Genomic DNA, 27,279 nt, shown 5'->3' with positions numbered 1-27,279 from the left:
GAATTCGGCTAAATAGCTCAAAGGTTGTGATATCCAAATTCAGGGCTAAATAGCAGCACCATGGCGACTGCAAAGGATGGAGGACACAGCCCCAAATCACGGTGAATAGACACTGCAAAATTGGCACTTTCATAATCTGAAACCTCCAACTTTATTAATCCCAGCAATTAGTAACTTTTTTTAATGTAAAGTTTCCACAAATGCCGCTTTACCACGAATAAGAACTTAGAGGTAATGGAACTAGACCTGTTAAACGGGTGGGTCAGGTCATAAAATGGTCCGACCCAACTCGATCCATTTAACCAGTTTATGATCCATTTATCGCAAGGCAAATTTCTCGACCCATACCTGACCCATACTCAACCCATACTCGACCCAACCCATTTAACTAAATATTGGAAAGCTTATTTCTACTAATTATTTTTAAAAATTGTATTGCTAAGACATTTTTATTCAATACAAATTTAGAGGACAATTTATATATATTTTTTAAAATGAGGCTCCGTTTATTTCGCGAAAAATAACATTTATGGAAAATATTTTCAGGAAAATGACAATTTTTTTAAAATATTTTTTATTTTTATTTTTAAAAAATCATATTTTAATTAAATTTCTTTTCTTTTCCTTTTTCCTTTTCTTTTTTTCTTTTTTCTTCTTCCCTGCCAATGGCTGACTGCGGCGATGGCCAGTGGCCGGCCACAGGCAAGACTCGAGCTCGCCGGCCTTGGGCGAGCTCGAGCTCGTCTCTCTCCAGATTGGCGAGGCTAGATCGGAGAGGCTCGAGGCTTGCCATAGGCCGACGAGGCCGAGGCCTCGCCAGATCGGCGAGCTCGAGCTTCGTCGGCCTCCAGCGAGCTCATCCCTCGCCTGTGGCTGGCCATCGCCATAGCCAACCACTAGTGGAGGAAAAAGAAAAAAAGAAAAAGAAAAGGAAAATGTAAAAAAAAAATCAAAAAATTAAAAAATTGAAAAAAACATATTTATTATTCATTTAAGCTTGTTGGGCAACCCATTTGTGACCCATTTAATACCTATTAAGTTAATAGGTAACTCATTAAAGACCCATTTAAGTCTATTTTTAAAATTAAAATCAACCCATTTATAATCCACAATCATTAAATATGAGTTAATAAATGGGTTCTTGACCCATTTACCACCTCTAAATGGATGCAACAAAAGGACTTCACACTCACTATCAATGAGCATTATTCCTCCGAAATATTTCATAGGATAATCCTCTTTTTTCATTAAAACACGTTAGAGCACAATCTCGTTTAAGTGATTTGACAGAGGGAGACTAAAGGCCTGTTTGGTTCAGCATTTGAAAGCTGCTCTGAGAGTCTAAAATCCCTTGAGCAAATGCAAAGTTGTTTGGCAAGCTTTGAGGAGATGCAATTGCATCTCCAAAGCTTTCCAAGGGTCTTTGGTTGAATGGAGCTTATGAGGAGCCTTGGCAAGTTTCATTTTCGGAATGCAATCGGTACTGTTTATCATCACTGTTCTCCTCTTCCCGAGTAGCTGGTCCGGCGACCGCCACCTGGGGTCGTCGGACCTCAGGCATCACCTAGGTCGTCGGACCTCAGGCATCGCCTGGGTCGCGCAACCCAGGCGACCCCAGGCGGCGGTCGCCGGGGTCGCGCAACCCCCATGCAATCGCCGCCTGAGGTCGCACGACCCCAGGCGGTGGTCACCAGGGTCCCACGACCCCAGCGACGCCGCCTGGGGTCGCGCGACCCCCAGGCAACTGCTACCTGAGGTCAAGCGAGGCTGGCCAATGACCAGATCTGGTCGTCGGCGATTGGCAGGCGACCAGATATGGCCGGCAATGGTGGCCGGCGGTGGCGGTCAGTGGCTAGCTTTTTTTTTTTTTTAAATATTAGCAAAAGCCTTTTTACAAATAATTTTTACCAAACGGTATTTAGGCCAAAGTTATTTTCAAATGTGATTTTAAAATATACATTACCAAACACTACTTGCATTTCGAAAAACCTTTTTAACTTAAAGGTCTTTGCATTTTGCCAAATACATTTCCCAAAAGCTGAACCAAACAGGCCCTAAATAGTACAAACAGGGAGCATTTCCCATGTGAACAGTCGAAAAAAATCAGTCTGTACAGTTTGGACAAGATCTACTCAATTCGATGAGCATCGTCCAAGTGCACATCTCTATTCTCTATCCTCTTCGCGAGAATGAGGCAACTCGGGCTCTACACCTTGAGTATCCAATTCCTTAAGAACCACCAGTAAATATTCTCTTATTGCCCCTGAATTGCAGATGAAGGTAAAAAAGAGAACAAGCAATTATTCCACCGTCGCTTCCTGATTTTCATTATTTGATGCCAGGAGGGAAGCCATGCTGTCCTCGATGTACTTGACATGACACAGCTCGCCACCAGCTTCATCAGCAAACGTAATCTTCTTTCTTTCCTTGTGAACCTTATGTTCCGTCATCGGATGACAGTCCTCAGTTAATCTCTGGAATTTACAATGATATTGTCAACATATGCAAAAGTGCCATCAATTATCCAGCAGCCATAAAAGAAAGGACAGAATCAAACCATTATTTTGCAAAAACGGTTGCAGTCCCTCGCCATCATGGAAAGCCACTTCCGTGCGGTTTCTTTCACTTTACTGGCATTTTCAATGGCAGTCTTTACCTGCCAGAGAGACCGAAGTTAATATATTCAATGATAATACATTTTCTTTTCTTGAACAAGTCAGATAAGAAATGAATGGAGAAACAATTGCCAAGCAAATCGAAACAAATGTAACTACAGAAATGAATTAAGAAAGAACAATGGGTTCACAAACAATGCTTCTGTACAATTACTAGAGTAACTAATGTCTTCCTAAGTAGTGGATGGAGAGAGAGAAGTCCATATGGACTGAAAAATCATGAAGGTTGCCGAAAGGACGAAGTAAACAAACCAAAGGGTAAACCATCATCAAATTGAACTTTAGAAATAGGGTAACCAATGTCATATCAACTCTCAAGCTGATTGAGTCGCAGTCTCTCATCTGCAGCCGCTCTAATCCAGCTAGGAAAGCTATAGACCAGTAACAGATAAGTGCACAGAATCAGATATAACGGATAATAACAATAATTTTGTAGATAGAAAAACATATCTGGTACCCTTCCCACAGCATAACAGGTAACTCAAGATAAGCCTAAGAGAACAAATGCATGAACATAATTCTGCTCAACAGAAAATCCCAAAACATAATAAGTTAATATAGACCTAATCCACATGTTAAAAAAAAACATATAGAGCAAAAGAATATCCTAAGAGTGCATTAAAGGTACTAAAACTGTAATCTTGATCTGCTCATCAGCATACCTCATCTGTTGTATATTTTGTATTTCCTGTGAGACAGCTATCACCACCCGAATTCCCTTCCACGATATCCGTCATAACATTCAACTCAGTCATGAGTTTTGTTGCCAGATTGTCAAAGTCTTGCATCTGCCGTTGAGAGAATGCAATCGCACTCTGAGAACAACTCTGACTGGAGTTTACACGCGGTACAGTGCCAGATAGATTAGAATCTTTGTGATTGCCTTTAGGTGGTGATCCTTTTTTATTGCTTTTTAGTTTCTTACGTTTGGGGTTTGGAGGTAGTTCAGCCCTTCTGATCAGTTTGAACCTTTCAACTCCCAAAGACTCCGTCTCCGTCTGTTTCTGTGAGTACACTTTTCCCCTAGATCCTGAAAATACCATAACAAATACTAAGTGACAGAATAAAGAACAGTGAAATGCTACAGCTACCCAGTAATACAAGCAATTATCACAGCCATGTTTGAAAAGGAGCTCAATAAAAGGAAACAATTCCAAGCTTGGGATTTATGTTCCCATTTAAAGAGTCTAACGAACATGTACCAGCATTTGAAACAGATGACCAGATAAAAAAAGGAACCTTGCTTAAAATTGTTATTCTTGGGATGAAGACATTTAGTCATGGTAGAACTACAAGATTTATAATAGGACTTGTCATGATAACTGTGGTTATCTTGTCAACAGCCCCGTTTCAAAGATCGCCTAGATGGACCATGAACAAGGCTTTTTTTTGGAGGTCCGTATGAAAAACCCAATATTACCACACATACCATAACAATCATCATTTGACTCTGTTGCACCCATCAATTTACGCAGTCTTTCCTGAGAAGTTGGAGATATGACCTGACAATACAAGAACTATTTAGAGAAGTAATCACAAACAGATTCACTCTAGTCGCACAACAATATCAGACAAGTACCTTTCTTGCAGAAAAAAACCTCCAGGGTGCACAATGTAACTTCAACTGATCGAACTTTTCAAACATTTGCAAGGTTGTAGGATCATCAGCAACATCACATGGAGGGACATCTGTGGTGCAGCTGATTTCCACATCATCACCAGTACATACATGAGATTGTTTCTCCACTTTGATAGGAGAATCCAAGCAGACATCACAACTTGGATTCATATTTGCATTGCCAGCTGAGTTACAATCACCAACAATGCTTTTCTTAGAAATTCTCTCATGATGAGACATGCCTACGCCATCTCCACAGGGTTGTTTTGTGGGCTCCGCAACATCACATGGAGGGACATCTGCGGTGCAGCTGATTTCCGCATCATCACCAGTACATAAATGACATTGTTTCTCCAATTCGATAGGAGAGTCCAAGCAGACACCACAACTTGGATTGAGATTTGCATTGCAAGCTGAGTTACAATCACCAACAATGCTTTTCGTAGAAATTCTCTCATGATCATAAAGCATACTCTCTCCAGCATCATCCTGAGACATGCCTACGCCATCTCCACAGGGTTGTTTTGTGGGCTGACTGCTGCAAGAGGACCCATCTGGATCTTGACTGGAACTGCTTAGGTGTAATGTCACAGTGTGTGTCGATAAATAATCTTCGCAGTTGTTGGGATTACCACAAAAGTCATTTACAGAACTTTGAGAAGGGGCTTCAAGGCTGAGGAAATTTGTATGACATGCTATTTCCTGTGCCTCTGATATATGTATATCCGATTCCCAATAATTTGACTTTGGTACTTCCAAGTTACTGACCACTGAAATTGCCACGTCAAGGTTGGACGATTCAGATGCCAACGTGGCATGCTCCACGTCTTCATATGGCACTTTATTGAGAACACAAATCTCAGATTCTTCACCGACAGAAATCTGATTATCCTGATAAGATTCATTAGCCGGGTTAGGCACTTCACTGGAAACTGTCACATTGGAGGTGGCTTGTCCATCATTGACAACTTCTAAGGAATCTCTGGGAGCACCAACTCCAGTTTGTGAGTTTGAACCACAGTCATGGGCCTCATCCTCAACTTTTACAGAAATAGGCATACATAAATTCCCTTCAGATTGCAGGGTTGGTTGAGGAGATGGGATCTGTACTGCTTTGACAACTACTTTGGCACTTTGACATGATGAATCTTCGCATTTTTTAAGGGAAACCTTCTTGCCTTTGAAGTTCTTCATTTTGGCTTTCCAAATAATCAGAGGCTCCTCGAGATCAAGTTCATCTTCCTCAGGAAGAGAGTGAGAACGAACCTCCTTTTTAGGAGAGCGAGAATCATCATCAATTGCACTGGAATCTTCCCACAAGATTCGTTTCCGTTTCTGCATTTTACATCTCTCTTTAATTTGATTCAATGTCATATTTTGCAGGCAAAAATCATCTAGAAGACTGTTCTTTTCATCAACATGGTTGAACTTTGAACAATTCAAGTTGGATCGAGTTGTTTTTCTTCCCACCGTGTCAGGATATAATCCACCTCTGACATCATCATCGTCATCAAAATCTGAGACATCAAGTTCATCTTTTGGCTCAAACTTTCGGAAGGTAATGAGGTCTTTGACATCTCCTGAACCACACAAATCAGCAACTTTCTTGAATAAAAGTGCTGGCCTTCCACGCGTTATATTTAGGACTTTGGTCACTTGGCCATTTTTAATTGCCTGGATAGAATGCAAGTGGATGCAACTTCTTAACTCCATGCCTTGAAAATGACTTATTCCTCTTTCGAGATTCTAGAAAGCTTTCAAGATCCTGTGATTCATGCCAAGCAGCCATTAGGAACTCAACTGATCATCAAAGGACACATCGATGCTATGGCTGTTAAACATTACTCTTAACATAACAACCAGAAGAGGAATAGAATTTAAATTGCATTAACGAAATGAAATGCAATCAAATTTAGAGCTGGATCACATTATCTAATAAACAAGGTCTGCAGAAAAGCATGCTCGAGCAACTCCATATTTAAGTGCATCACTTTGAATACGAAAAGAACACATTTAACCAGACAGAGATAGTGGAAAAGAGGAGATATGGAAGGAGGAATCAGTCAGAAGCTCTCTATCAGAACAATTCTTCATGATCTAGGTCTAAGTCCAAAACGTAATAATCAAATTATGTCAGATCAAACTTCTACCTGACTCTAGTATGTTGGAATCTGCAGTGGTGTAAATATATTTGTTGTAATTCATTGAGATAGCTTGGCAGGTACATCAACACTATCAGCCTGTCCGGTGCAAGGATGTTAAGGGGTACTTTTGTTGACCCTAATTCAGTTTTGATGATAACAAAACTCACCCAAATATGTCATTGATTATTTGGATTTATATTTGTACTGTTTTAAGTATCTTTTGCATGATTTCGAACAGGTACAGAGACTATCTCAACTCTGAAGAGAAGGGCCAGGTGTCCAGCCAAGTATCAGAAGGTTTATCTTCAGACACTTGGCTGCTGCAGTTCAAAGTTCAAAGTTAATTTTTTTCTGCCCAATCCAGCAGGTGTCCAGGCCTTTGTTGGCCCCACACCCGGAAGCCTCAGCAATCGAATTTCTAGCCATTTGAAATGTGTTAATGGCTAGTTGAGCTTGTTACTATTAATAGGGTTGCACATTGCCTTAAGCATGTAGAGAACACTACATACACTCAGCTAAAAACTCTCGTACATACTTTGCAATCAAAACTCTTGAGAGATTGAACTGTGGGAGAAATATTTTGTAAAAGAGTACACCCTATTTGTTAAGGAGAGTTAGCTCCATTGTAAACCAACCTCTGTACGAGATTTCAAGTTTAGTGGATTGGGCATGACTCCCAAACGATATTGGGGAATGGACTGGGCACCGATTTGGAACCGAACCACTATAAATCGGTTGAGCATTTCTCTGTCCCTACTCTGATTCCTAATGAACCCACAGATTCTTCTACCATTTGACCAAATCTTCCAGATTGTATTAAAATTCTCTGATCTCGAGCAACAGCTTTCGGATTTTAGTGCTTATGTGAAAGATGGAGTCAAAAAAGCCAAAATATATCAGCTCGTCTCAGGTCTACAATTACTTGTTGAGGAAGTCCAAGCTGCTATCGGCAAGCCATTTTCTTATCATTCCGATCCCCAGCCATTCGTACATATAAGAATGACAGATCCATACCACCATGACCTTCCATGATGTCTAAAAGCTGCAACCTCTGCGAAAAGCAATAATTGCACAAGAGCTACTCGACTGGTTTCACCGGGATTCCCATTTCCTCGAGTCCGATAATCTGGACTCTAAATCGAAGTTCATAAAAGATCTTAAATCCTACCAAGTTCCCACAAGATGTTAACGTCCTCCACAAAGTGAGAACAGTAGAGACCTAAAAGCGCCTAATACACGATCCTGACAGAAAGCATCATTGTTGACCTGACGACTCAATCATCAAGCAACCGGAGGTACTCATGACACGTTAAAAGAAAAAAAAAAAAAAAAAAAAAAGCGCGCTTGCGCTAATTCACGAGCTCCGGATCTCAAGACTACAGAGCAGCGAACACTCAAAACCAGTCGCTAATCGACAGCAAACCTGAAATCGCGCAGATTAAATACTCGACCGGTAACAATGAGCGACTGAGACAACGGCCAGGACAGCGACTCCCGCTACTTACCACCAACCGGCGTTGAAGAACGACGCACGGATCCGGAGATCCACCGGGCGGAGCGCCGGGGTCCGGGTTTGGAGACGAGACCGTGCCGGAACCGGGCGTCGCAGATCCGAGCGGGGGGCAACGGCTTCCGCCGGAGCGTGGAGAGGAAACGAGGCCGACTCCGCGAGCCTCGAAACAGCGAGCCGGAGAGAGCGCGATGAAGAGCTTCAGCTCGAGCTCGCGCGCCTCGAGGAATGGAGAGAGTGAGAGAGAGGGTGGGAGTGAACTGTGAAGGGAAGGAAGGCGCCAATTTTGCAGTGGCGGGAGCGGGAGGCTTTTATTTATGTTTGTGCGGGACGGGACGGTGGAATCTGATTATGGAGAGAGAGAGAGAGAGAGAGAGGGGGAAATGTGGGCTGGGCTTGGCCATACCTTTGCCCCTGCATTTGAACTTCTTCTTCTTTCTTTTTTTTTCTTGGTTATTGAGACATTTTTCTTTTTTCTTTTTTTACTTAAATTGTGTTTCTTTTTCTTAACATACCTCCTCAAAACCCCTAATGTATCCATTAATTATCGATAATTTTATTTTGACATCATCGATATTTAATTTTGCCGGTATAAATTCTCTACTTAATTTATTTCTCTTCGTGTACTGTATTTCTAATTTTTTTAAACATAATTCTGGAGTAAAACAGAGATCTTATTTAAAAAATGATATGAAAATAGCCATTTACCCCTTGAAAGTAATGTAAATCGTTCATGCTAACGGAAAATATAATGGAGGGCGAACGAATTTAATAAAAAAGAAAGTTCAATGCGTAATCTGTAATAGTTGAATGTTGGAAAAATGACACAAATAATTCCTGAATTTAAGCATAATGTTTAATGTAACCCTTGAATTTTAACTCAATGTGCAATGTGGTCCCTAAACTTTTAATTTATTTAATGTAGTCCCTAAAATTTTGGTACATATTCAATTTAGTTCATGAACTATATGAAGATATTCAATATAGTTTTTCCATTAATTCAAGATCAGAGAGTATATTGAACATTTTTATATAATCCTGGGACTACATTGAATGTATATCAAAAGTTCATTGATCACATTGAACAAATTAAAAATTCAGGAATCATATTGAATATCAAACTAAAGTTCAAATGTTATATTGAACCAATTAAAAATTCAAAAACCACGTGGTACAGTTAGCCAAAGTTCATGAACTTCCTTATCCCTATGACCACGGACAAAAGATTGACTGCCGTTAAAGTTTATGGCCAAATGTGGACTATCTGAAGCAGCAAAGTGTCACGCATTGGACACCTTCCGTTGCGTTCACGTCCCGCTCTCCCAATCTCGCTTCCCCCACACACACAACTCTCAAGCCAAGCCAAACGACCCCTCGCTAGGGGGGTAAAAAAAAACCCGCGCCGGCCTGACCCGACCCGATCCGGCATGACCCTACCCAAAAATTTGGGGTATTTTGGGGTCGGGCCTTAGTCTTCTTCGAGTAGGGCCTTTTAGGAGTGGGTATTGTTAGGGTCGGGCCGGCTTCCACCTTCCTTCTCTTCCGTTCCTTCTCGCCTCGCTTGCTGTCGTCCTCTCTCCACTTCCTCGTCCATTGCAGCATTCACTCAAACACCATCTCTTGCATTCGGAGCCCTCGACCGATGTGGTTCCTCAGGGGGAGATCTTCGGCGAAGACGACGGCCACGACGACCACGACGGAGACGCGGGTAGTGAGCTTCTAGAAGAAGAAGAGAAGGAAGAAGTGCCAGAACCGGCCTATCGACAGCCAAGGACGGCCGGGAAAGTGCCTGATCTGAGTGTGAAGGAGAAGAAAGAGCTTGCATCGTGGGTTTTCGAGGGCTAATTGTTGGGTAAGATCTTCAATAGTTGATGGGTTTTGGTTTTTTTAGTTCTAGGGAAGGGTTTCATCTGCAAAAATTAGACAGTTGTTTTAGCTAGTTTAGTTTAATCTGTGTTATCGACTGGGATTTATTTCTATGTCTGAGAGTGGAAGCATTGTTGGAGTGTGATTTCATGCATCTCCACGGTTACTTGGTCTTAAAGCGTGATGTTCTTTGCTAAGTGTTTAATGCCTCGTGCAAGATTTGGCTGCCTTATATGGATCGGCTTAAGTGGAGATTCGACCCCTGTGGAAACACTATTTTCAAAACACATAGGGACTTATCTTTGAGGTCAATAGCAATGACAGAGAGAGGATATCGGAAGCTAGGGACGAGCTTCATTGGATGTTGTGTGAGGTTAAACTCATTTCTTCCTGGTCACCGGTTTGCCTTACTTCATGCTACTAATGGCTGCAAACTAAACACGGTAGTCTTTCAATGTGAAACAACTGCAGGACGAGTTGTGCGATGCGACACTGCTTGTGTTTGCGAAGATTAGTTGTGTTTTGTGCTTTAGATTACTTGTTTTGCTTCCTAGATCAAATTACACAAGACTTGTCCTGGTGACCTAGATGAGGTTGTGAAGCAACTAGAGTTGGTCACCGACTCACCGGATCAGTTGTTGTTGGTTAGATTGGTAGGACCATCATCATATATAGGCCCAGCATTACCAAAATGCGGGCAGAGGGGAAGAAGTAACAGGCTCACAGGGTGTTTGTTAGAAAAGGAGCTGACCCCAATCTGCTGCTCTTGGTAAAATGAAAATCTTGGGATTCTCTTAGTTTACTCAAAAACATTATCCCTATTGCAATTTGTGTGAGCAATTTGAGAAGCTTCCTTAACATTTCGTGGTCAAATGCAGAAGAAATGTCAACCATCAAGACTTGCAGGACGTGGTCGTCATGACAACACTGGGGTCGGATTGATCGACTCGCCGCCTCAGCTACATTTGTTGACCCTGTAATTAGGTGGGTCTCTTCTATCCAGACCATGGTTAAGTTCCATCTTCAAAATGAACCCAAAGCTAGAATTGGTTACCTGGCAAAAAAATATCTCTTGCCTTGTATGTCTATTAGCTAGAAGCCTAGAAATAGCTGAACTTGCATTTGGTTTCATATTTTACGTTTTGAATTAACTAGTTGTGCGATTGTGAAGGCCCTTGATCAACACTTTTCCTGCTAAAATGAAGTACGAGTGGAAGCGGCATTTAGAGGCTTGGAGACACGGATCTGGTTTAGACTATGAGCTATGAGGATGGATAGCCACAGGACAAGATCTTTGTCAAATGGGTTGCTGAACATACTAGTGTGAAGTGTTACGGAGAACTTGGTGGCACTTCAACAATGTATCTTTTTCTTTGTAATTGTCCATTTTAGTGGAGGAATTGTTGGAAATGCTAGTAGGAGGATTACCCTGCTAACATTCAACTCCAATCTTTTCCACCATTAGCACATAGGTCAAGTGCACATCTACCTATCCAAGTTGCCGACCATCGATGGTAGTCACTAGCTACAAGTTTGCGGGTCGGTTCGGGTACCCTAAATGTTTTCTTTATCATTGTGTTGTTGCAACAATATGCTCTGCAAGTACTTAACATCACCTAGCTCACACCACGCATGACGCATTCAACTTTGCGAGTTCAGTTGATTATCTGGTTTTTTCAGTTAATCACGCAAAGAAATGAATTTAAGCACTCATTTTCAATTTATTTGTAATAAGAATAAATGGGGAAATGTGAAGGTGAGGATGCTGATTCCATAACTATTCGCTATTCGGGCTCACACACATTTCCAATCTATTTGCAAAAAAAGAAAAAAAGAAAAAAAGAGAAGAACCTGAAACCCGACCCATTGCTGTGGTTATATGATGAACGGTCTCGGGCCCGGTCGGGTCGGGTCAAGCGCGTCACTATGGGTTTTGGGTCGGGTCGGGTATCATGAAGTCTCGGCCCGACCCGATCCATTGACACTCCTACCCCTCGCACGAAGCTTTGGAAAGGCGCAAATCAATCCGCGAACCGCAAACAGAGCGCACCGATCAAGCTGTGTTCCTCCATCATCCATCCCCCCCCGTTTCGTCTTCCTCCTCCTCCCTCCCTCCCTCCCTCCCTCCGGAACCGTCCTCCACCGATCGCCCAATTCCTAAACCCCGCACCTTCGTGCGTACACCCTCCGCCGCCTCGCTCAGCTGAGCGGGGTCGATCGATCTCCTCCGATTCCAGGGCCCTGCAACGCTCGCGCCACCCGCCCGGCTCGACGCCCGCGAGGACATGGAGAGCTCCGGTGAGTGTCGGCGGTTCGCTTCGAGCCGACCTGTTGATGTTGCGCTGCGCCGCGAACCGATTTTTCTCTCTCCTTCTTTAGTTCTGTCTCCCGCTTTCTCGTTTTTGCTTTGCTCGCGAGCTGTCTGTTGTTCTCTCGCCCGAGGGAATCAGTGGCGAGGAGGAGGTATCTCGAGCTCGAACCGTTTGGATCTCCTTCCTGCCGAGCTGGACGGTTGAGCCGGAATTTTGATCGTCTTCTTCGGGATCGTGGTAATCTGCGCGTTCGAATTACTCCATGTAATTGGACGGGCTGATCAAGGGAAGCAAATTTCGTTATTTAACACTGTACAAACTTTTGGTAGAAGTTGGAATTTGATTCAAGGCCAATTCAAGTGCTTTAGAATGGTTTTCGTTCGATGTCAGTCCCCGGTTTTCGTCGTGCTTACTTGGATTTTCGCTTGGATGTCCGAACAAAAAGTCGGGTCACGAGAAGAGATCGTCATTGTTGAGTGCTAGAAATCTCGGGCTTCAGCTTGCCAGTTAGGCTGACGCAAGTGTGCATGTCAAATCTGCTAGTCACGCAAACTCGATTATTTCAAGAATGTACTCTGCCCGTGCAAAAAAATGTTGATTTTTCTTAAATGCAATGCATGGATCTCGGATTCTCATAGCAAATAGGAAGATCTATTCCTCAAACTACACCTCACCATGTTGTGCGGTCGTAAAATTAACAGGAGCCAATCCTGAAGACATTATTGTGCCGCCAGTCGAAGGTGTTGCTGGAGGAGGAACTGCTTATGGATGGAATGATGGTGGCTTTCACGTTTCGAATCTACTGAAGGAATCAATTAACCCCAGTGAGGTTCCTACAGCAGATTTAGTGCATATCTGGTGCATGCCAAGCACAGCAAATGTTGGGCATCAGGAAATGCCTCGACCTTTGGAGCCGGTATGCACTATACTTATTTCATAATCAGTTGTTTATGAACACAGATGCCGTTTATTTTCTAGACTTTTACTTACCATGCCTGCCCATAGTGGTTCTTTGACATGCAAACTGGAGCAATGAGATGTTGATGTGGGGCCACCTACACAACTAGTACACAACTACTGGCATTAGTGTTACGTAGGAAATTGGATATTCTATTGCTGCGTAAAACATGAATATGTAGAAGCATGCACGTTATGAATGAGCATTTTGCTTTAGCATTCACAGAAATAATGCCTCTACGCAGGACCCACATTCTTATTCTTGTCTTAACTTTCCATACTGGGTGTATCTTTGTAGATGTCAAATTAACCCTTTTCATTCTGTGAGTTTGGGTGCATAAGGTAAATGTAGAGAGTCCCTGTTGACGCTCGCTAGGTGCTCGTTTCTGGGTAATCAATTTCTATGAATTTGTGATGCAATTGGTCTATGATATAGGCATAAATCAATTTGTGTAACCGGAATTGGTTATGATTGTCACTGTAGCAGAGAACTAGTTCTAGAAGAAGTTGGAGGTGAGATGACAATCTGCTGGTTAGTTTTTTCCTTTATCCAAGAGGACATTAAGTCCTTAAAGAAATTCAGTGTAACTTTCCTTTAGATAGTGGGGTGGAAGGGTGGGTATAAGCTGTTTTTCATCAGCAAAAGTCTACCTTTTCCAGAATATGAGAGGTATGACAATATCTTCTGCCAATGATGTCTGGTTTCTTTGAGTAAGTATTGACAATGGAAGAGAGTATGTACCCTCCAAAATTGTGAATTTTTGCCTTGGTCTCCCTTGCTGCATTCACTTCAAGGAGTCTGGAGAAGCTTCTACCCTTCATCCAAGTTTATGTTAAATTCATTTGCAGTCTTGACATAGCAACAATTCAAATATATCAATGTGAACAAGGAGCAGAGATTTTATCTTCATTCAAATTACAAGTATTTCCAGCTTCATAAACGCTCTTTATTTTGTAGATAAATCTGTTGGCAGCAAGGAATGAGAGAGAAAGTGTTCAAATTGCTATGCGCCCAAAACTTACTTGGGGTGGCTCTGGCATGGCAGGGGTAGTGCAAGTTCAGGGTTGTGACTTATGCTCCAAATCTGGTGATCGGTTAGTTGGTGACATCAGGTTTTTTTATGCATTTCATGACAGTCTTCCACTCATGTTTGTTGATATTGTGATCAACAGGTTGGCTCTTGGAAAGTCAGTTACGCTGCGGCGGGTGGTGCCCATATTAGGTGTCCCGGATGCTCTTGTTCCGATTGATCTTCCAACAAGCCAAGTGAGCTTATTTCCGGGGTACTCTCCACATTGAGGTTCCCTATTATGATGTGAATAATACTGACTCCACACGTCCATACTGAGATTGATTTACTCTCGTGGCAGTGAAACTACAGCAATTTGGGTATCAATAGATGTTCCCGGCGAGCAACCTCCTGGGCAATATGAGGGGGAGATCACAATTACTGCGACAAAGCTAGATAAAGAGTAATAACGTACTCCTTTCCCCATCATTTTTCGTTTATTGCTTTGTGGTATGCTTTAGAAATTTCTGGTAGGAGCTCCACTTTATCCTTGTTAAGCTTAATTGATGATGATTGACAGCTTAATATTAATTGTACTTATGGTTTTAGGTATATCAAATCAGCAGGTCAAGGCTTAACCAGAGCGGAGAAGCATCAACTGTACAGGGAACTTAGAAGCTGTCTAGACTCTGTGGAGCAAATAGATGAAAAACCACTGGAAGAAGTGGTGATTAATCATACTCATACATCAGCTCCGAGATTAAAAAATTTTGGTTGTATTTGGCTGTTGTGACTTATTACGCACGTATTTTTTTAGGTTCAAAGAGTGAAATCAGCAAGTACGTCTTTAAGAAGAGTTCTATTATCTCCATCGTTTTCTGAGTTCGTTTCTGAAGATGCATTAGATGATTTGATGGATGAAGATGCTGGTTCAAACCTTCCAGTGCGTGTGAAGTTAAATTTGACAGTGTGGGACTTTGTTCTTCCTGCAACTCCCTCACTACCTGCAGTTTTTGGTGTATCCTTTCTGTTTGCGGAAGTAACTTTCAAGTTAAAGTACGAACTATAGCAGTGAATTATAGATAAATCAAGTGTAGGACTGGGGCTGCATGAGAATCTAGTTGTGTGCTCAGAGGAGCCCATGCCAAATGGCAGTCACTACTTTTGGCAGAACAATTTGGATTTTCTTAGAAATGCAGCAACTGGCCCCTTTGCATTTTTTAGTTCGTTGAAGATTTTCAGTAGCTGGTGAAGAATAAATTAATTGAGACCGGAAAGGTAGTAAATAGTCGGGTAATGTGTCGAGTTGCTGAATTGTGAGCGCTAGCATGTAATTATGTTTTCCAAACTCTATTAACTCGTCAGTGCTGTCTTAACTCATCTAGGATAAGAATTTCTTGTGGAAGAACAAGGAAAAATGACCTGTCAATTTCATTTACTTGGAGATTGATTCGATTAGCTTTCCTTTTAACCGTGTTGAAGATATCTGATACTGTAATTGAGGATCGGTTTGGTGTACAACATGGGACAGAAGAGTGGTATAATGCGTTGGATCGGCATTTCAAGTGGCTCCTTCAATACAAAATCAGTCCATATTTTTGCAGATGGGGTGATAGCATGCGTGTTTTGACATATACCAGTCCTTGGCCTGGTATATTCGTTTAACAAGCTGAAATTTCGATGTAATTTTGCAACTAGTCATTTATAAGCTGGTGTATTGCAAGGTTCTAATTTGAACTGACATGCGGAATGTGTGGTTTATGTTCCTTTGCAGCTGACCATCCAAAATCCGATGAATACTTCTCGGACCCACGATTAGCAGCATATGCTGTACCATACTGTCAGGCAGTCTCACGGTATCCTATTACTTGCTTGAAATATTTCACTGTGATCAAGTATATTTGCAAAGACATTCAGATAAAGCTGATTGCTTACACCACCTTTTTAACATGCAACAGCGGCACTGCATCAGAGGACTATTTGCAGAAGGAAATTGAGATCTTGAGGACAAAGCCCCACTGGAAGAAAGCCTACTTTTACCTATGGGATGAGGTACGTATTTTGGAGAGTAGGAGAAATGAGATAGAATTGACAATAAGTCCCATGCAAAAAATGATCAAAGAGAATGGAACTTCATGTCAGTCATGATAACTGATGTTTCATATCGTGTAATTGGGTTGCAGCCACTGAATTCAGAACAATATGATTCCATTCGCAGAATGGCCAGTGAAATTCATGCTCAGGCTCCTGATGCTCGTATATTAACTACTTACTATTGTGGTAAGTGTTTTTTCTTTCTTAACCATTATAATCACGTTTCTTCTTGCTTTCGTTTTTTATTTTTATGTTTTTCACTATGCTGCACTTGGTGGACTAGTCACTTAATAATCTCATGTTGTTACTGACTTAAAAAATTGGTTTGAATTTTCTTAGTTTGCATATGATGCATTTATGACGTGCAAACATTATCTAATAGTTGGACATCGATAAAAGACTGGTTAGATCATTTGATTAGTAATTTTAATCCTAAAGCATTAGAGAGCTATCATAATTTAGTCTGAGGACACGCTAGAAGCATAAGTGGTGTTTTGATTTTGGCAAATTACTTTGCTGTCATAGTTCATTAGATCGAAACATTCATGATATAGGAAAAACTCTAACAAGGGCTCTAATATCAAATCATGTAGTCGAAGAAGTAAAAGACAGCAAAAAGAACAAAAATAGGGGTAGAATCGAGTTGAATTGAAGCTGGAAGAGAGAAAAGATATTCTAGGGTTTAAAGAACCAATAATGTTTATCGAATGAAGAAATACTAACGAAAAATGATATGAAGGCCTATTTATTCGATGTTTACATTCATTAAACAATCTCAACCCTTGTTCTAACATAACGACTTCTAATCTCAACCATTGTAGCTCATTAGAAGTCACATGACTGGCACATGGCTGGTTATCAACCTGATAACATAATAAAATCCTAAACAAAAAAGAAGCACTTAAAAATAATAAAACTAGATTTATGCTCCTGCATCTTCTACCTGGGTTTGAGAGAATCAAGCTCGTATGTGAAGACTTCTTTAGTGTGGTCTCTGATTCTCTGTATCAATCTTCTTCATCTCTTTTCCAAAAACCATTAAGCTTCAATGCAAAATTTATCCACCGTTTCACTGAGAACTTTCTACTATATCATTGTTCCTGGTTAGCATCTTTCTTCTCCTTTGAAGAACACTCGACCTCGAGTTTTTAAGTGTTGATTAATGAGATGAAGCGAATTTCTTCCAAATTGAATCACATCTTCAAAAGAATCGAGGATTTTTATCTTTTCAATCGAACCCTAAAATTATTCTGGAATAACAAAACCTACCTTCCACATGAAGAATACTCGCTCTTTAACTTTAAACTGGCTAGCATCTCCTCCACATACTTGCCCATCCTCTTCTGTGACGGATGTTGATGTCTCCTGAAGAAACTCTTCAAGAGTATATTTATATTTTTCACAGTAATCTTCAATCAATTGCAGTTTATCACCCTCTCCAAGTTAAGATATTTCAAATTCTTCTTGATCATTAATGTCATTCTAAACAACTATTTGCATGACTTCCTCATCATCCCACTTAAACTGACACTTCAAGTTCAAAATCTTTATGAGAAGGATTGATCTCTTCATCAAGATCTAAGTATGACACAATTGCTCTCCCAATCCTACCACATTATTTATGGGTCTGGCATCATGAACAGGATTTTCATCGTATCCATCATCACTATCATCCTCGGGACCACCTTCCGACATGTCCAAGGGGATCACAGTCGCCTTCGGGATTCTCGATATGGGTTTACACGGAATCTTATTGCTGCAAAGCTTGAACAGCTTGTGACAAGTCTTCAATCATATGTCTCATCTGAACCATCTCTATTTGTTTGGCTTGATTGCCTCTTCCACATCCAACAAGGGCTCTGATACCAATTGACGTAGTTGGAGCAGTAAAAGATAGCAAAAAGTATAAAACATGGATGGTTGAGTTGAATTGAAAATGGACTAGAGAAAAGATATTCCAGGGTTTATAGAAATCAACAATGTTTATTGAATGAAGAAGATACTAATGAGGCCTTAGGGGAGCGTTACGGAGGTTGGCCAATCTCAACCCTTGATCTGACATAATGAATTCAACTCGCTAACTACTGGAGTTCATTAACAGTCACATGACTGGCACATGACTGTTTATCAACCTAGTAGCATAATAAAACACTAAAAAAAGAGAAGACACTTGAACATAATAAAACTAGAATTACGCTCCTGCATCACTTCAGCAATAGTTTTTGATGCTATAGTTGCTTTTATAACTACTATAATGTGTATTGCTATTGTCTTCCCCCATATTTCTTAGGGCCGAGCGACATGCCTCTTGCTCCTAATGCCTTTGAGGCTTTTCTGAAGGTTCCGAAGTATCTACGCCCTCACACTCAAATATATTGTACTAGGTATGTTTTTAATGGGCATTCTAAATTTCACCGTGTAGGAGAGTATAGATGGCTTGTTGATTATAAGTGGTACTCCTACTTTTTGGGGCCATCTTATCTTGTGTTCTGTTTCCCGGGAGGGTCCTGTCTGGGTAGCTATTTCAGGAACAGTGTTGGGAAAATGATATTGGATTCTAATAGGAGCTCTGAAGCTTTAGTTACATTTTCTAGACTTGATGTTCTAGTGATATGATGCTTTTTTACATTGACACGAATATGTTTTCAGAGTATCCTGTTTGAAAATTTTGGTATTATACCTGTCTACATGAAGTGAGAGATATTGCATCTAAGATGCAAGGCCGGCTTTCGCAAATGCTTCTTCATGTACATTAAGTTTTGTGAGCCATTATTAATGCGTGCACATCTTGTCATTTGGGGTTGAACATAGCATGTTTATGGAGTTAGATTCCATAGTGCCTTTTGAGTCCTTGACAATCACTTGAATCTCACCACTGGGCCTGTTTTGGCATTATTTAGCATGGCTGGCACTTAATAAGATTATCTCAGGTGTCAATTTTACTCATTCTTAAATTAAAATCCATCTTACCTTTTCTTTCTCATCTCCAAATCTTGAATTTTTACACCGGTCTTGCTCAGTCATGGATGTGATGTGACCCTCAGGAGGAATATTTATGCCTTTCTGCTGATACTGTATGAATGAAAAGCTCTTTGTTTGACATGTTATCCATCTGATGTGAACCATATCTTGTTATCCGACAGCTAACGAGAATTTCTCATATATGCAGTGAGTGGGTTCTGGGCAATCGAGAGGATTTGGTCAAGGATATCATTGCTGAGCTGGAGCCAGCAGATGGTGAGGTAATAGTCTCGACTTCTTAACGTGGATGTTGCTTTTCCAATCATATAATTACAACATTTCATGTTCTTTATTATCGTTTCTAAATTTGACAGAAAATATTATATTCGATGATGTTCAACTTGGACAAGATCGATTTCACTTGATATTTTATAATATTGCTATGTGGTTTAAGTAACTTTACTAAAAACTATGTCGGGCTGATGATTTTCTCTTCTTTTACCACTCTCTTCCCAAAAACTTTAATCTGTCTGTTCATTATGTTATCAATCTATTTGAACTCTTACCCTCATATTCCTCTAGCTTTCATTAAAGGTCATTACTATCTACAAGTTTCTGTCTCTTTATCCGACTGAAATGATTTGACAAGTTTCTGGAAGCTATGTCTTGATAATCTGTCTTTTATTTGGCGAAGATGCCTGAAAACCTTTGTCCTCTGACTATTTTGGTAACTGGTACCGAAGTCTTTCCAGCCTTTTTATACGCTGTTTGATAAGTTTAACGGGAGAAGTAGAAGACTGGAAGAGGATTTAAAACTTATCATTTCCTTGACTAAATGTTAACTAACAGATAGACATTGATATAATTGTTCGTTAGGCATATACAGACAGCCACTCTGAAGATGCCTGCAGTTCAGTTTGTTAAAGTGCGGAGGAAGTAGAATTTAAGACCTTGATTTATATTTTCCGAGCTTCTATATCATTTTCTAACTACTATGTTAACTAACATGTAGCAATTGACGTAATTGTTCCCTAGGCATACAGGCAGTGTACTGTTAAGAGCCTTGTGGTTTTACGTACAAGCTACGGCTTGGTTATTTTCTGGAGCATGTCTCAAGTGACTTTTTGGTGAGAGGTCAATTGGATGATCCTGCCAAGGTAGGATAGGGCTCATTTGCCATGAAATGTATGGTGTTTTGTCATTTTTGTGTGAACACTAGGATTCATTACACTTATTCACTGGATTATTTTTTGGTTTACTCCCTCATAGCTCAATAATGCTATTGAGTCATTGGTGAAAATAACACAATCATGCTCTCCCAAAAAATAGATATGGCACCCAAATGTTGGAAGAAAATAAAGAAATAAAAAAGAATCACGACAGACTGCATCCATAATTTAGTGGACTGGTGAATTTAACTAAGTATAAACCAACTGGCGCCTCAACAGTGGCAGCAATTTGAGGTTTTGGACTCTTAATATCTGTCCATTATATACAGGAATCAAATTCTGTGCACAATTGTTGGAGATGCTCTCTGATTGTTTGATAGTTTGCAAACCATGGTGTTTTATAAGACTAATTCCTATTACTTGCTAGTATTAGAGATGCAAAACCTTGTGATTTTGGAAAATGGAAGGAAAACTCAGCCTATCATTTGAACAATATGACTAATTCGTCCTTTAATTTCATCTAGTCGATTTTTTCATTGACTTTTGGTGTGATGATGTGCAATGAAGTGTGTTTCATTTCTAGGGAAACTAACTATAAGAAGTCTGAAGAAAAATAAAGGAAGTACAGAAAGTGACGATCTAGTTATCTCTCTCCTCTCTTACTTTATTTATTAATTTTTTGTTTCCTCGCTTCCTTTGGATTGTTGCAACGGAATATTGATAACACTACTCTTGTTTATTAGTAGAGATGTACTGCTAACTTTTATTTGGGAATTAGTCATCATACTAATAGCTAAGAAAATGGTTTTTTCTTTTCTGCAGGAGTGGTGGACATATGTGTGCATGGGACCATCTGATCCTCATCCCAACTGGCACCTCGGGATGCGGGGGACACAACATCGTGCTGTTATGTGGCGAGTATGGAAGGAAGGTGGTACAGGATTTCTTTATTGGGGTGCCAATTGTTACGAAAAGGCGACAGTTCCTAGTGCTGAGGTAGTTGCTTGATCTGTGGATAATTTGTTGTTCAAACTTCAAAATGGCAGCAATATGTTTTCCATGCTTAAGTGCATTATTTTGTCGTTGAGCAGATAAGATTTAGACGCGGTCTTCCACCTGGTGATGGTGTTTTATTCTACCCCGGCGAAGTCTTTTCATCTTCTCAGGAACCAGTTGCTTCGATCAGACTTGAGCGCATCCTCAGTGGGTTGCAGGTGAGGCAAAAATACAAGCTCTTAGAGGTGCCCTTGGTTTGACCCGTCGTTTGATGGAATGCACTTTTTTACCTCTTCACCTGATCCGGTGAAAATTTGCATCTTTTCCATCCCTTTAGACATTTGTTATGTGTTTGCTATGGTCGTCGTGTTTGACTGAGGTTGTAGTATGATACAGAAAGATGCGTGCCATATTTTAGCATGAAACTTGGATCTTTGATAGGCTTAGTGTTGAACTTCTTAATATGATGTGTAACTGCATATTTTAAAAGACATGTCTTTGTGCTTTTTTAGGACTACGAGTACTTGAAGCTCTATAGTTCGAAATATGGCAGAGATGAAGGGCTGGCTCTCTTGGAGAAAACAGGTCTTTATTTAGGTCCAGAGCGTTACACTCTGGAACACATGCCCGTCGACATGATGCGAGGCGAGATCTTCAACACCTGCCGCTCGTGATCGGTTTTTACCCGGTCAAATTTTGTGCTATTTGTGTTTTATTCTCTGTAACTGTAATCTTGGATAATCCTGTGTAAAAGCCCAATGTGCTTATGGCAAAACTCAGTGGATTTTCCACTGGGGCAATCCAGTTTTTCTGAGGGATGATGGGGTACATAGTGGTCACATATAAGATTTTGCTTATGGCCGGGTCCACATAGGTGATATTAGCTGTATCTATGTCCTAGTGCTGAGGCATCATATTTACTTGGATGAATAGACCGTATGGTTCTTTTAATGCTTGTCGAGATTGCATTTGGGATTTGATGCATTACCGGATGCGTTAGATGGACGTCGGGCGGAGATCGACCTCATGAGTTCCTTAAATGGGCGGTTACTATGACATGAATCACTCTTAGGCAAAAAGAAGTCTAAAGTGGCTCGAGACGTCTCCCGGGACCCTTCAGCCAAAACAAATGGGTTGTGGAGAAAAAATTGATCTTGCTGAAAATTATATGTTGCCCCGCCGACAGTACTCGATATACGCGTTTTTTTGAAGCTTGTGATTTGGCGTCCAGATATTGTGTTGCGGCACGACTGATGGTCATCACTTACCGAAAACTTGTTATGCTTGATGGCGAGCCGATCGGTTCGTATTCTCCTTTTGGCCATCATAGGGCTTGTCTCAGCTTCTCAGTAGCTCGAAAGTCGCATTGAACAACCTAAATCTTAACGTGGCAAACCAGGATAGACAAAGTTGGAATGCTCTTGTGCGTGTGACCGCAATCGACGTACACCAATGAGTAGGGTTTACGTGGGATCCACCTGGTCTAACGATCGTGTAAGAGGATCGGCTTTAGACGATCATCCTTGTTTGTAGTTTTTGCTGGACCTACTGCCCCTAACCTCGTCTTAATGACTCGTTTTCAGTAGCGATAAACTTATAAACAAGGCACTGACATCCTAACGGTCTCGATTATTTGCCAGAACGGTGGAGACCTGGGCTGCGAATGATAACCATTCTGTTTCTCTATTTCTGTTCCAGAAATAGGTTTGGAACAGAAATCCGTTTGGTAACGCAATTTTAATTTCTATTTCTGGAACAAATTTTTGTTCCAGAAATAGATTTGAAAGAGAAATCAGAAGTTAAAATTTTTAGCTTCTCTATTTCTGGAACAGAAATGAGAAACAAATTTTTTTTGTTCTTCTCATCACTTTCCCTCACTACTAGCCGGTCGCTCACCCGCCGCCCATCGCCGGCCGCCGCCACCCGCCGACAGCCGCTACCCTTCACTGGCCGCCGCCGCCGGCCACCGTCTCCTGCCACCGGCTGCCTCCCACCACCGCCGGCTGTCGACCACCGGCCACCTCCCGCCACCATCGGCCACCTCCCGCCACCATCGGCCGCCAGCCGCCTCCCGCCGGCCAAAAAAAAATTCCAAAAAATCCTTAAAAATTGAAAAAATTCCAGAAAAATTCATAAAAATTTCTAGAAAATAAAAAAAAAGTCAGATTTCGGGAAAATAGGAAATTTGTTCATTTTTTCCAAAAAAAATAAAAAAATTTCAAAACTTCACAGAATGGCTTAGAATACTTGTGGCCACTCACTTTGAATGAAATTTAAATTTTTTGAAGTGCCCAAAAAAAATAAAAATAAAATCAAAAATTTCAAAACTTTACATAATGGCTTAGAATATATGTGGCCACTAGGGGCGAGCACGGTTCTAGGGTAGAACCGAGAACCGAAGAACCGGACCCGGCGGGTCCAGTTCGGTTCCCGGTTCCAAGGTGATAGGTTCCGGTTCCCGGTTCCAAATTTTTAGGAACCACCGGTTCCGGTTCCCGGTTCCGATTCCTAGGAACCGGAACCGGGGAACCGGGAACCGGAACCGGTTTACTTTACCCTCTAAAAACCCTAACTTTTGTTAGTTTCTTGTTTCTTCCCCTTATTTCTCCTCGCTCAGTCCTCCTCCAGTCTGCTCTCTCTCGTACTCCCCACACCCACGACTCCACGAGCTTGCCTCTCCTCTCTCCGTTTGGCGTCGCCTCGGCTTTTCCTCTGTCTTCATCAACCACACCCAGTAGAGGAGCTCCGCCGCCGCGGCGCCGGCCCCGAGGGCGGGCTACGGTGGCGCGCAGCGGCAGATTGGGGGCGGCGGCGGCAACAAGAACAGGGGCAGCAGCAACGGGAATAGGAGGGTGGTCGACGACGTTGACGATTCGGACGTCGAGATGCTGAGCATCTCGAGCGGGGACGAGGATTCTGCTAAGGATCGCGCGGGTTCGAGGGCTAGAGGTGGCGCGAGTGGTGGTTCGAGGCCCGGGAGGGACGACGACAGAGCGTGGGATGGCGAAGAACCTGATTGCTGGAGGCGCGTGGACGAAGACGAGGTGAGTTCGAGATGGTAAACCTGAGGAGAAAGGGAGAAGTTTCAGAGAACGACAAGAATGAGGGATGGAGGAGGGTCTTCCATGTCCGCTTCGGTTCCAGGGTATGTCCGAGTCAACGTCTCTCTCTCTCTTCGCAAAACCCTTGTTAGTTTTCATCACTGTTACGCACTTGCACAGTCTGAACTTCATGTGCTGCGTTAAGGGGAGAAGAAGAAGAGAGATTGATTGTTGAAGCTCGATCGAGGGAGAAAGAGAAATAGAAAGGATCGTCTTTGGGTGTGGAAATATTACCTTTTCTTGTTTTTTCGTTGACCCTTTTTCTTATCATTGTCGTTGTGATCGATAGAGAGTAGCGAGAACAAGAAAGATAGTGTTGGTTTTGGCATTGGGGGATCTGCACATACCGCACAAGGCGCCTGATCTGCCCTTTAAAGTTCAAGTCCATGCTCGTCCCTGGCAAGACCCAGCACATCATCTGCAGCGGCAATTTATGCATCGAAGTGGGTCCCTTTATCCTTCTCTTGTTGTTGTTGTTGATTGAATTCCCTGACTCATCTGCGATCGTGATCTTGTTTGGATTTCTTTTAGCAATTTCGCGTTGCTTGGTCGATGTTGTCTTTGTTTTCTTTTTCGTTTTTGGCTGCAGCTCCCATGAGGTGATGTAGCGATGGTATTTTTTGATTCATTTTTGTTTTTGTTTGATGTCATTTTAGTCTATGCCATCTAGCATATTGTGGGGATTTTTTGTTTTGGTAGGGGAGTTGGGGGTTACAAGCATTGTTCTGTTGGTGATTTTTCCTTTCCTTATTTTTGGCCTCACTTATGGGGCTTTCCTTGCGGCTCATGGATGCAGTTGAAAGTTTTGTTTGAATCACTAGATTGGTGTATTCTTGGCACTCGGCGGTTCAGCCTTTTTTCTGAGAGAGGAGGCTTTTAGATTGCTGACCTTAAGTGCCTCATTGTGCAATTACCGGTTGTCTCGCAAATTTCTTTGATTTGTGGAAATTGACAATGTTCTTCGTCACTTTTGCTATGAAGTAGCTGTGTCAAGATTTCTTGCTTGTGTTGCAAATGACAGTTCACTTACATGCGAGTTGCAAGTAGAGCTCTGTTAGGCATGCTATATGATAGGAATGTGTCTTATCTGTCATATCCTCCATTGTTTCCACTGAATTCTAATAAAATAACACTTTGGAAAGAATGGTCTTAGGTGCTGCCTGCAGTATGAAGGATTCTTGCGTTTATTTTTGTTTTGTTTAATTCAAAACGAAATTAAAAAAAGAACCTGTTGGAACCTGGAACCGACCTTGGAACCTATGACAGGGTAGGTTCCAGGTTCCACGTTTCGACGGGTAGGTTCCAGGTTCCTCTTTTTGAGGAACCTGTACCCGAGGGTAGGTTCCAGGTTCTAGGCGGAACCTACCCGGAACCTGGAACCACTCACCCCTAGTGGCCACTCACTTTGTGTGAAATTTAAATTTTTTGAGGTGCCCAAAAAAATCCAAAAATCAAAAATTTCAAAACTTCACAGAATGACTTAGAATATCTGTGGCCACCCACTTTGCGTAAAATTTAAATATTTTGAGATGCCCAAAAAAATTTAAAAATAAAAAATTTCAAAACTTCACAGAATGGCTTAGAATACCTGTGGCCACCCACTTTGCGTAAAATTTAAATTTTTTGAGGTGCCCAAAAAAAAACCAAAAAATTTAAAACTTCACAGAATGACTTAGAATACTTGTGGCCACCCATTTTAAGTGAAATTTAAATTTTTTAGGTGCGAAAAAAATAAAAAAAATAAAAAAAAATAAAAAAATTTAAATTTCACTCAAAGTGGATGGCTACAAGTATTCTAAGCCATTCTGTGAAGTTTTTAAATTTTTTATTTTTTGATTTTTTTTGGGCACTTCAAAAAATTTAAATTTCACTCAAAGTGGGTGGCCACAGGTATTCTAAGCCATTCTGTGAAGTTTTGAAATTTTTGATTTTTTTTGGAAAAAATGAACAAATTTCCTATTTTCCCGAAATCTGACTTTTTTTTATTTTCTGGAAAATTTTATGGATTTTCTGAATTTTTTTAGATTTTTAGGAATTTTCCAGATTTTCTAATTTTTTTATTCTATTTCTAAAAGAAATGAAGCGATTGTCCGCCGCCCGCCGTCCACTCGCCGGCCACATGAGAAGGAGAAATTTTGTGCCGTTATCAAACAAATTTCTGTTTCTGAAATAGAAATTTTGTGTCGTTATCAAACATGTTTTTTAGCTTAGAAACTCCTCCAGAAACAGAAATAGAAAAATCAATTTCTGTCCAGAAATTGATTTCTGAAACAGAATGGTTATCATTCGCAGCCCTGTTGGCCACAAATTCGTTTCCCAAGCCCATGGCAACCGGTTGAACTTGTAGATAATTAATTCAATAATGGAAGCTATATAAGAAATGAACGCGTGATCCACATGATCTCTCGACGGGATACACTCCTTGTTTTGATCGTTTTGAACGTGAAATATATGTTGATGGCGTAGGAAAGTGCTTTACTATGGGCGTCTTTGATTTGGTGATGCAACTTGTATTAATTCAAAACTATGTTGATTGACTTATATGCTAATTTAAATTATGGTTGTTCATCTAGATTGATCAGAAGTCAAAGTTAAACTTTCTCGTCAAATCTAAAACATTATTTAAATTTTAAAAGATTACCGAAAAGTTATATCTCGATATTCATATCGATATTTTCGGGTTGTAACAAATCGAAATACAAGCCGATCTTTGATTTCCCATTTTTCCTGTTTTTCTTTTGTTTGGACCTTACATAATTGACCCAAATTGTAAAGTTCATTTGAACCTGACAATATATACTTAATGTATTGAAAGATATATCACGCTTCTCGATAAAAATATATTTATTTGATTTCTTTTTATGGA

At 41.0% G+C, this 27,279-nt stretch overlaps 2 protein-coding genes and 1 long non-coding RNA gene across 6 annotated transcripts; 2 read left to right on the top strand and 1 right to left on the bottom strand.

Moving 5' to 3' along the window:
• Window positions 1–2,062: 2,062 nt before the first annotated feature.
• Window positions 2,063–8,036, bottom strand: LOC115670045 (uncharacterized). 2 transcript variants are annotated; one of them, XM_056321148.1, is made up of 7 exons: window positions 7,943–8,036; window positions 5,058–6,058; window positions 4,255–4,853; window positions 4,105–4,177; window positions 3,338–3,705; window positions 2,558–2,656; window positions 2,063–2,474 (listed from the first exon to the last, which is right to left on the bottom strand). In XM_056321148.1, exons 2-7 carry the CDS (start codon window positions 6,004–6,006, stop codon window positions 2,301–2,303), a joined length of 2,262 nt encoding a protein of 753 aa, XP_056177123.1. In that variant the 5' UTR covers window positions 6,007–6,058; window positions 7,943–8,036; the 3' UTR covers window positions 2,063–2,300. The 2 variants fall into 2 exon arrangements, with proteins under 2 accessions (XP_056177123.1, XP_030447098.1); XM_030591238.2 differs by having other exon boundaries at window positions 4,255–6,058.
• Window positions 8,037–9,477: 1,441 nt separating this feature from the next.
• On the top strand, window positions 9,478–11,386 carry LOC115669816 (uncharacterized). Its single transcript, XR_008818777.1, has 4 exons — window positions 9,478–9,799; window positions 10,471–10,582; window positions 10,692–10,797; window positions 10,985–11,386. It is a non-coding gene; the product is annotated as an uncharacterized LOC115669816 (long non-coding RNA).
• A 514-nt stretch (window positions 11,387–11,900) lies between these two features.
• LOC115669811 (uncharacterized) lies at window positions 11,901–22,287 on the top strand. Of its 3 annotated transcripts, XM_030590945.2 has the most exons (16): window positions 11,906–12,111; window positions 12,827–13,041; window positions 14,041–14,177; window positions 14,256–14,366; window positions 14,454–14,555; window positions 14,702–14,819; window positions 14,910–15,110; window positions 15,575–15,743; window positions 15,867–15,948; window positions 16,051–16,144; window positions 16,276–16,372; window positions 18,477–18,570; window positions 19,356–19,428; window positions 21,139–21,312; window positions 21,408–21,530; window positions 21,825–22,287. In XM_030590945.2, exons 1-16 carry the CDS (start codon window positions 12,099–12,101, stop codon window positions 21,984–21,986), a joined length of 1,965 nt encoding a protein of 654 aa, XP_030446805.1. In that variant the 5' UTR covers window positions 11,906–12,098; the 3' UTR covers window positions 21,987–22,287. The 3 variants fall into 3 exon arrangements, with proteins under 3 accessions (XP_030446806.1, XP_056177270.1, XP_030446805.1); XM_030590946.2 differs by lacking the exons at window positions 21,408–21,530; window positions 21,825–22,287 and adding an exon at window positions 20,183–20,304 and having other exon boundaries at window positions 11,901–12,111; window positions 21,139–21,290; XM_056321295.1 differs by lacking the exon at window positions 14,910–15,110 and having other exon boundaries at window positions 11,905–12,111.
• The last annotated feature ends 4,992 nt before the right edge of the window (window positions 22,288–27,279 follow it).

The sequence above is a fragment of the Syzygium oleosum genome, unplaced genomic scaffold, assembly GCF_021117445.2.
Source record: "Syzygium oleosum isolate NSW1041296 unplaced genomic scaffold, Sole_v2.1 Sole_v2.22, whole genome shotgun sequence".
Taxonomy (NCBI): Eukaryota; Viridiplantae; Streptophyta; class Magnoliopsida; order Myrtales; family Myrtaceae; genus Syzygium; species Syzygium oleosum.
Note: the sequence above shows the minus strand (reverse complement) of the source record. Positions and strands in the feature narration are given on the sequence as shown.

Coding starts and splice junctions, on each gene's coding strand:
- LOC115669811 (XM_030590945.2), top strand. Junction 13,042..14,040: donor TGCCTCGACCTTTGGAGCCG/GTATGCACTATA, acceptor TTTATTTTGTAG/ATAAATCTGTTGGCAGCAAG. Junction 15,949..16,050: donor TACTGTCAGGCAGTCTCACG/GTATCCTATTAC, acceptor AACATGCAACAG/CGGCACTGCATCAGAGGACT.
- LOC115670045 (XM_030591238.2), bottom strand. CDS start 6,006: ATGGAGTTAAGAAGTTGCATCCACTTGCATTCTATCCAGGCAATTAAA. Junction 4,178..4,254: donor GGTTTTTTTCTGCAAGAAAG/GTACTTGTCTGA, acceptor TTGTATTGTCAG/GTCATATCTCCAACTTCTCA. Junction 3,706..4,104: donor GTCAAATGATGATTGTTATG/GTATGTGTGGTA, acceptor TGGTATTTTCAG/GATCTAGGGGAAAAGTGTAC.